Here is a 10,368-nt window from a genome sequence, read left to right on the forward strand (position 1 = left end):
AAGTAGAAATCAAAACTATAAAATGGAAAAACTTTGTCGGTCCCAATGTATAGCCCCTTAAATGATTCCAGTCTGACAGCGCTGCATTGGCCCGACATGAACTCGGAGATGGCTTGTGACAGTCAGTTAGGGAGCAGAGGGGAGTGGGGAGAAATTGGCCGTGCAAGAGCTAGCCCCTGCATTCACAATGAAGCAGCAATGCACCACTGGCAAGCTATAGCCTCCCTCTGTCTCTCTCTTTTCTGTCCTCCACTGGTTTCTACGCCATCTAGTATTCCCAAAATTCCACCACTCTTTCCTATCTATCCATCAATCCCATCCCAATTCCCATTTTCAATTTATCCTTTTACACAACGCCATTTTAAGCCTGTCATTCACTGCTTTGTCCTGCTTTCTGGTATCTCAATGCGTTTTGTTCTAGCACGGCTTCAATATTAAAAATCAGCTCTTGTGTTGCGCTGCCTGTTAAGAAGTCATACAATGGGAATGGAAACAAAAGTGGGATTTGGATAGTAATTCCGCCTCGTGTATTTGAGTGTGTGTGCAAATGGGGGCGTTTATGCTGGAAATGCATGAAGTAGTATGTGACAGCCTGACAGCTGTAGGGTTTAAAGTGCTCCACGCGTTTGGGTGTTGGAACTCTTTTCTTTGGGTCTAGTGCAAAGTATGGCGTTGCTCGCCGGCTTGACGCACTGTGGCAGCTGTCTACTCTTGGAAGCAAGAATGACAAAACTAGAAAATCACATCTCCTTATTGAGCAAACCCAGAGCTGGTCTTGTGAGCAGGTCCTTGACTCATTGGTCAGTAGAAAAATCTAAATCCATGTCCATCAACATGATGAAGGAATTAGATCCGACCGTAGCTGTTCCCACTGTAAATTCCACTGCTGCTGATGTGGGATGCAGTCATCCAACCTCTGCCCGTGTTGAGCATGATACATGGGGTTGTTATGGTGCAGCCAAACCAAACGCTCCAATTTGTCTACTCCCTCACACAACTGGTCCCTTGTTACAAATAGTAAACAAAAGGGAAAGCGCTCACATCATCATGCAAGTCCTAATCAGAAGCAGCCATTGGAGCTGTCATATAGATTTAACATTCTTGGCCTGAATGAGTTTCCATGTTTATCAAGTCACAAGGACTTACCATCCTGTCCTAGATCCTCACAGGACATCACAGTGACACTCACTCCATTACGACAACACAATCTGAGTAATTCCCATGTCAACAAGCATGTCTGACAAAAATAATTGCTAATTCTAAAAACGCAGGCAGTAGTGGCTGATGATTTTTTACTTTAAACAAAAGAGAGCCCCAAGGCTCTATTTTGGGCCCACCAATATATTAATGGAATGCTGATCAGGTGATTTTAAAACTGTGAGGTTTTAATGAAATCCAAAATTCCCCCAACAATCTTAAATTATCATTGAATGGACATTTAAGTGATGTGCATGATACAAATTTTCAGACACTAAATGATACATTGATTGAAAGAAATATTGATAGAAGAATATCTTATTTTGGCTTGATGAAAATGTATAATTTAAAATACATTAATTTCATTTCAGTTTTAAATCAAAATGATCATTTTACTATAGAAACAAATGTTGTATCTCATTGAATTACAGAAAAGAAATTGTTCAAGCAACTTTATAATATACACACAGAGTAGGTTGACCATCACTATCTGTCTGTCAGAAAAGCACAACGTATGTATTTATAAGAGACTACTTGACAGACTGCATGAATCTCTGACAAGCTTGTTGAACTTTGATAAGGGAACTTTTAATGCAGGATCTCATGATTGTCTATGTCTAAAAACTAGCCCCACAAGAACCAAAATGGGAAAAAATGCTTTTGGTTATTTTGCTTCTCATAATGGAATACATTTAAAGGAAATGAAAAACTGGCTACACCAGATTTTAACAATCTGGTGATAAACATTTAATGTCACACCTGCCTCTGTTTTTAACGTTTTAAATGGACATATGTACTTATTTGTTTTGTGTATTTTTGTTTGGATTGTTGTGTATTTTAATGGGGCGCTCATAAAAAAGAGTCTGGTACTCTCATAGGGCTCTCCCTGTATAAATAAAGGTAACTGAAAACGGAAAAAAACTTCTAAGAGAGCGCGATTTTTGGCACAGTATTGTTCCGGTGCTGGGGCTCTCCTCGCTCATAAATCATGTGCAGTAAGGAGGAAAAAGAGTTCACTACATCAATTTTATAACAATTTGTACTCATGTAAGCCATTTGCGAAAACCTGTATTTGCACAAAAGTGACTCAAAGTTCGGATATTGATGAATGGTGCATGTTGGGGGAATGCGGTGGGCTTATTGTTAAATCTGCATATCCTCCCCTGTGGGTTTCCATGCATTTTTATGTTCCTATTATGTTATTTCTTAATGTAATTGTTTAAATATCTGAATATGCAGAGATCACAGACATCCCCGTGGTTACAGCAGAGTGACAGAATCGACTTAAGGCAGCATCTCACAGTAGTTAAATAGGGGTATTATGCAAAATAACTTTCTGAAGCTTAGCACATTAGCAGTACAATCCTATACAATGCTCAACCCACAAAAATACTTCACCCATGCTCTCACAGTACAGTTTTTTAAAACAATGCACTACAACTTCACAAACCTGTTGCAATATGTAGTAGGTTCAGTAGCATGTTGATTGCAATGTGATAGCTCTCTGAAAGGGGGGGTGACTTAACGCAAAGAGAGCAAGAAGGCAAAAGGCAAGAGGCAAAAACAAAGCGTATTAAATATTTTAATACGAATACAGCAAAACAAAAGGTGACATGGTGATATCGTATGTGTTAGCAAGTAATACCCCGTAGAAGTGTAATACCCCTCATAAATGAATATGCAAGAACAGGATAGAAAGAAAGACATTTAAAAATGCTCAAAACAACACATCCAGGTAAAATACAACTTCAGTCAATAAACAATATTAGAGATTACAATGCACATTTCTTAGTCTTTTTAAGAGGTACCTACTTCTTCAGAGAGTACACACCTCACAGCGATAGGTTAAAATCACCAAGCCTAGAAGAAATATGACACATTTTATCCAGCTCATTGGGTCACAATTAGATTTTGTATTATATTGCTTAGCGGAAACACACTTAATTAGACACAATGGATAAATGAATTGTAATGGAGTTTTAGAACCATTTTGTAGCCATGTAATGTGTAATCAGTCAAATCTGAATGGAGATTGAGATTCAGTTATTTCTAATCATTAATGATATAAAAGTGGGTCTTTTTAATCACAGCCCAAGGGATCCCACTCAGCACCTGGGCTCAAATGTTACCAATAATGTGTTGCACAACCATGTTTAAGTTTAAACTGATCAATAATAACAGGATAAGCTGTTTGTTAGTAAGTCATGCACGTGAGATAATTACCTCATTCCCACGAGATATTATTCTCTTCATAGTACCTCGTTGCCTCAAGTTATTGTCTTGTGGCCATAACACATCTGCAGGGTTCAATAAGGAAGTTATAATATAGAAAGCCATTTTTATTTGTTTTGGGACAGTAGTAGTTATGTCATAATATCAATTTTTTTTTTAGCTACAATTATTGTAAGGAAAAATATTGCGATTACTAACGATTATCATAATAATATACAATTATTATATAAAAAAGAAAGAAAAAAGACCCAGATGCTGATAGTTGAGCTTATAATTACATTCAAATATTAAGCCTCCTTATGATGTACACTGGATTATTGTATTGTATTGTTTATTAAACTTAAAAACAAGGCAAAATAAGGAAATATATAGCTTCTGAAATGGATTTACTTGTCATTTGTAATTATTGGGCTCAAAAAAGTTGTGTCTGAAGTTAGCACATTCACTTTTTTCTCTTTGCTAACAACAACACGGCAAAACAAACCACAACGCTAAAGTGAAGGTAATATCCTGTTCATCTTTCCTCTGTATCACTGCAGTCTCATATGCGTCTACTCCTCAGTGTGTGCGATGCATGTGTGTGTGTGGGTGTGTGTGTGTGTGTGTGTGTGTGTCAGCATGCTCTCAGTGAAGGCCCCATTCCTCCTAATCGAGAGCAACTCAGGCAATATACGATGACTTAAAAACCACTACAACAACTGTTTTAATGAAGTTTAGGCACAACAGGTGGCCCAAAATGTGTTTAACTCTATACAGAAGTTCTTTCCTGGTTTACAGACGATGAAAAATGCATGGCTGGGCTCCACATACACACACGGGCACACACAGCCTTGAGAGACGTTTTTGTGGTATACCTCAAATTCAAAAGCTCCCATGATTAACCTAGTGTAACCATAAATATTTGCGGTGATAGGAAAACCAGTTAATGTTGAGATGCCTAGACAGCAGCAAGTATAATCAAATCAAGACAAATCAACATGAGGAACAAAAGTGTGCTACATATTTTGTCATATTGCCCACCCCTTACTGTATTTAAACGGATTCCTGATGTGTTTTGCAGGTGCTGAAATACTCCCCAGACATGTCCTCCCAGCGCCATCACCGGTCAAAGGTGCGCTGGGTCATCGGAGAGATCTTCCTCACACATCACGAACAGTGCGAGTGCTCATGTCCATATCAGCCGCCCCGCTGACGAACTGTTCACACCCCTCCTCATGTATAATACTACAGACTATGGAACAGCAGTATAACAAGCAAACCAGACGCTACAAGAAGACCAAGAGGATTTCTAACAAACCACAACTTTTAAGCTATAGCCATGTTGTTTTGGCATCAACTCATCGTCAACTTTTTACTGATTCAAATCATTTCAACATTATTCTGTCCATGTGTCCGTTACATCTCCAAACCATCTCAATCTGGTCTCCAAAACATGTAACATCTCCTGTTGTCCTGTTTTTCTGATTCCAATTATTGCTTATCTGCCTGGATATCAACCCTAACATATTCAACACTACTAACTCCTGCTCTGCTTCTACTTCTTTCCAATCCATTTTATTTTTACATTTGAAAAAGGTTGACCAAAATTTAAAAAGCAGCAAAAAATCATTATCTATACATCAGCAACTCGTTCTTGAATGGCAAAGAAAAATATATAGTTTTAAATGCAATTAAAAGTATTTGTTGAGTCTGGGTCAAAACGGAAAAGGCATAAGAGGTAGGCAACAAGACAATTTTGTCCCTGTATTTGTACTGGGGCAAGACAAATTTTGCTCAAATATATTGTATAAGCAGCTCTATCCATCTATTCATTTTCTTCCGCTTATCCGGAGTTGGACAGCAGTCTAAGCAGGGACTCCCAGACTCTTCCTGCTCCTCCGGTGGGACCCCAAGGCGTTCCCAGGCCAGCCAAGAGACATAGTCCTTCCAGCATGTCCACCGTCTTCCCTGGGGCCTCCTCCCAGTGGGACATGCCCAGAACACCTCCCTAGGTAGGCGTCCTGGAGGCATCCTAAACAGATGCCCGAGACACCTCAGCTGGCTCCTCTTGACGTGGAGGAGCAGCGTCTCTACTCCATGCTCCTCCCGTGTGACTGAACTATAAGCAGCTCTTGAGGTCAAAATATGTCCGCTGTAGACTGTCTGCATCTAATTGTAAAGCATTTTATTCTGCAGTGATCAGGAAGTGTATACAACTAGCATGCTAGTTGTTAGCATTACCATGACAGCAAAACTCTGCTCTGCTTCTGAAAGTCATTAAAAGCGCTTATAAACTCATCATAGTGAATAATTAGGATGCTCATTATGCATAAGAAAAGTGAGGAATAACTTTGAACCCCTGCAACTTGTTTAAAATGAATGACAAGTTCTGTTTTTCACATTTTTAAGACTCTAAAAATCAGGTACAGCACCTTTGATAATACAAGTCTATGGTCTTTACATTGACACCATTTAAAAAGGACTCACACAGACTTTGGAATGTGGACAAAACAAAAATGGAGGAAAGACCAGTCTGTCCCGGTGCACTCTCTCTTCCCGTCTCCACCTTTCGTCTCTCGGCTCCTGTGTTAGTTTTTGGCCAGCTCCTCTCTCACTCTCTAATACATCAAAGCACATGTCAGATAAGACCGCCGTGCCTCTCCGCTTAGGGCTCTTAGCGTTCCAGGCATTCCAGGCTAACGGGAATTCTGCTAGCACACTGGAGAGGTGGGAAATGACACAAGAGGGAGCAATAAATACATCAGGATAAAGATTACATCTGCTTTTTAAAGTAATGACTCCGATTCATGGCAGTGAGGCAAATGTGAGACAAAGGGCGAATCTCAGGCTAGAAAAGAAATTTTACACGGACAAAATGAAAGGAACATTATGTAACTTTTCTGATGAGGGCTTGGGCTCTTGTTTGTCTCCACGTATTGTCTGCATTTTTCTTTTTTTCCATTACAGGTGTTTTTATGGCTAAAATAATCCATAACTTGGCCCTTGGTGTCACCTACTCGTCTGCATGGAGATAAAGTTAAGGTCTAATTGTGGAACATTCCAGGCAAAGTAATAACATATACATGAGGACAAGCATGGGGCAGACCTTCAAGATGTTTTAGAATCCCTGTTTTTGAAAATCTAGAAATGTTTTGAAGTGTTTTATTGTCAGGGATTGGCATTTTAATTGTTCGTTTAAAGTAATTTCAATTGACAACATGGAGTAAAAGATGATATCAAACCTGCCACTTTAGTTCCATGTGGATAGGCCCAGTATTTTCAGGGATAATAGTCATAACCAGTACAAAATGTTCTTTTAGAAGCCAGTAAGTAGCATTAGTAATAGCACATATCCATCAATTTTTGCTTCCAACATAAAATTACTTCAAATAATTGCACAAAAGTAAACTCAAAAGTAGAGTTTGCTTTTGTTTTCAGAGATGTAGGCGTCAGTTTGAGTTTGCAACAACAACTATGTCTACTCTTAAAGACATTGCAGACCTACCTGATTTTCACTGTTACTTAAAAACATGTAAAACAGAACTCGCTTGCACCAGTCCAAAGTTACTACTCACTTTCTTCCTGTATTTCTAGCATTTCTAGTGACGAGTTAATGCGCATCACGGTTTTTAATAGATTCTTATTCCAGACCAGGGTTTAGTTTGTTTTCATACCTGACAGTTTGGACTGCTCACTATCGCTCTTCCTCAGAGTGGTCACGTGATTTAAACAGGTTTTGGTGCTGTCTTTCAACCGCTGGAGGGAGGACAGCACCATCTGCAGGACAGTATCCCAGGTGCGTGAGAGTAAAAAGGCCCCTTCGTCCCGGTTTAAAGCCCCGTGGTCACGTTTCCATATTTCAATTACTTCCTTAACCCAGCGACGATGTTTGTTGTCCTCTGTCCCAATAATGTTTGCTCCGTCCCAGTCCATAATATGTTTCTCTCTTTTGCAATGGTCTTCACTGTTTCCGGAAAAATAATAAAAACCAGATTAATTTCATTGGACTAGCATGCCAACTGAGCATTTCGTAGTTTACAGATGATAAAACTGGTTTAATTAGATGCAGATGGCACACGACAGTCTTTTTTTTATTATTATTTTGTGCCATTTCTTATATGGATTAGTTTACTGAGGCAAAACAAATGTTACCTTATTACATGAAAGAAACAATACCGCCCCTTTAAATCTTCAAGCACATGACCCAGCAATAAGAAATACGACATACCATCTTTCTTCTCTCTATCCTCACCTCCCCATGTGTCCCCCTATATAAAAACAGAAGCTACAGTGAAAAATTGAAGCTTTTGTTCCAGAGACCTTTGAGATTGGAGATTTTGACACAGAGATGATTCTTTGGTCACACTGAAATGCAACGGTGTAGTCTTTCAGGCAGTGCATGCAGGTACTATACATTATGAGCTTTATCCACCAGATGCACACCACCTTCAGACGAGCTCAGGTTTTGACATTCCCATGCCTCTGTGCCAGTACTGCACAGTCATGACAAATACTTTAAACACACCAAGTTTCAAAATAGTCACTTACTATTACTGTGGGCGCCGCTATCATCATTAGGGTTGCATTATTTGGCATGGAGCTGCTGATCTTGACAGCAAATAAGTTCTTTACAAACCAATTTATTTCACAATTAAGCGGCAACATTTTTCCCAAATTATCCACTGAAATGACTGGGATTCCTGCTTAACTGGAAGTGCCACAAACCACAAAGAAAGCACGTTTTAAGAGCATTTAGAGGTAAAAGTGGGCGGGGTGGAACAAAGTCAATAGTGCATGAACTATAACAAACAAGTCAGTAAAGAAATGCATGTTTAAAAGCATAAGAATTCCATTAATGTTTCTATTTTGTGCGTTCTAAACAATTCAAAAATAAATGGTAGCACATTGCCTTGCCGTACTGTAACTGCATGATGGATATAGCATGGTAACTAAAAGTCTGTGTAAGTCAATAACTACGTGCTTCTAGTTTAATTCATGGTAATATTCATCATAAACATAACCCACTATGAAGACATTTGTTACACATTTGTTTACTTTAAAGGTCCTATATTATGCAAAACCGACTATTGTGAGCTCTCCGCCATGTTATAATGCTGTTACCTCTTCAAAAACATTCCTGGAGATGTGTTTTGTTTCATTCACACATGTTTGCGTAACCCTTTATTATTCATCTGTCTATATCTCCAAAGCTCAAAATGCTGTGTTCCACGTTGTGATGTCATGAAGTGGTAGTTTTCAATTTAACACCTACAGTTTACCTTCAGTTCAATAGAGATGGTAAATTTCAGTGTGTGTCTGAGGTACTTTTCTTTGTACTAATGGTAGGGTGACCGGATTTTTAAAAGTAGGACTTGTGGGTCAGTATATGTGACATCACACGTGACATCACAAGGTGGAACAGAGTGTTTTTGGTTTGAGAGAAGAACTCAGCCTAAATATGCAAGGTTTGTGTGTTAAACATGTGTAAATTAAACAAGACACAACTCAGGGTATGTTGTATATATGAGGAAACTACATTATAACATAGATCAGAGAAGAGTAATATTGGCCCTTTAAGTTATGGAAGGAGTACTGCAAAATACATGACCTTTGTGTTACTGTACTATTTAAAATGTGTTATCAGTGTGTATAGTAAAATGTAAACCAATCAACTGGAAAGGTTTTGTTGTGCCAAGTTTAAGAAATGATAAAATGTTTGTGATTGCAAAGTAATTACAGCAGTGGTGGAAGAAGTACTCAGTTTTGTAAAAGTACAGATACTGGAGCAAAAAAAAAAAAAAAACCTCAAGTAAAAGTAAAATGAAAAAAGTATTAAAGAACGCTTTAAAAATATTTCACGTAGATATTAAGATCTAATAAAGCTTCAAATGTAGTGATTTTGATACAGATTTGCGCTGAAATTTATTCAACAGAAACAGCTGAATTGATCGTTTTTATTTGTATACTTTTATTTGCTCAAATTATGAACATGCTAAAACTAAACCCCTCAGCCTTTTCAGCAGGTCTAAAAAATACTCCAAAATGTTGTGGAGTAGAAAGTACAGATACCTGCTCTCAAATGTAGTGACGTAAAAGTAAAAAGTGCGCACTGTAAAATTTAAATATACCTAAAATAAGTACTTCAGTATCGTACTTTACTGCTTTTACTTCATCACGCTCCACCACTGCATCATTATTAATACAATTTGTAAACCATAACTGTACCTGTATTTAACTAGGTCAGCGTATGCCATTTTTAAAGCATTTTTTTTCACCATATTGTTGAATTACTCCTTCTTCCTGTGTTGCTACTGTTATCAGCACATTCCACTGTTGTATGCCCCAAAGTGACACTCCCCTTTGTCCTTATAACTATTCTGTTTCTTACATCCGCATACATTTCGGCTCATTTAAACCTGTAGCCTGCTTTTTAACGGGATCCAGCAGAGCGTCAAACCCCTCCAAGTCCTTTGAAAGTGTTGGCTTTGATCAGCTATTTTGCAGAAAAGTTGTGATGCTTGTCAGATCAAAACGCGTTTTTGCTGCTTGTGCTGTGTCCAGGAGAAAGATATTCACGACAAAACTGTATGCTTTCCTTTAATAATTTATTCTCATGGTTGTTGTGTTTTTGTTCAACTATCAGCTGGTTGTTTTGATAAAAGTATTTCTCGCACTTTTGCATTCTGATGCCTTTATTATTCCTCTGCTAGTAGTCGACATCGTTCTGATTAGGCCCGTCACAGTAATTACAGTCAGTAAGGACGTAACTGCCGAGGGGTATTATTCCTGATCGTTTTCTTCTTCTTGTTTTTATTTATATTTTTATATTTATATAATTTACTAATGGTAAGGTGACTAGATTTTCAAAAGTAAAAATGGGGACACACCCGGGTTGGAGTGGATGGTAATAACTTTGAAATGAGCGTGCAACCTTGCTCCACTCTCAACTTCTCTGCTCAC

The 10,368-nt window shown here is 38.4% G+C and overlaps 1 protein-coding gene across 1 annotated transcript in view; it reads left to right on the top strand.

Annotated features, from left to right (window-relative positions):
* pdgfd (platelet derived growth factor d) overlaps positions 1–10,080 on the top strand; it is a 98,187-nt gene extending 88,107 nt beyond the window's left edge. The window contains exon 7 of the mRNA XM_055226155.1: positions 4,490–10,080. Coding sequence (XP_055082130.1) covers positions 4,490–4,621 — 132 coding nt within the window. The 3' untranslated portion in view covers positions 4,622–10,080. The remainder of the gene's footprint in view (positions 1–4,489) is intronic.
* The last annotated feature ends 288 nt before the right edge of the window (positions 10,081–10,368 follow it).

Source organism: Periophthalmus magnuspinnatus, chromosome 13 (genome assembly GCF_009829125.3).
Source record: "Periophthalmus magnuspinnatus isolate fPerMag1 chromosome 13, fPerMag1.2.pri, whole genome shotgun sequence".
Classification (NCBI taxonomy): domain Eukaryota; kingdom Metazoa; phylum Chordata; class Actinopteri; order Gobiiformes; family Gobiidae; genus Periophthalmus; species Periophthalmus magnuspinnatus.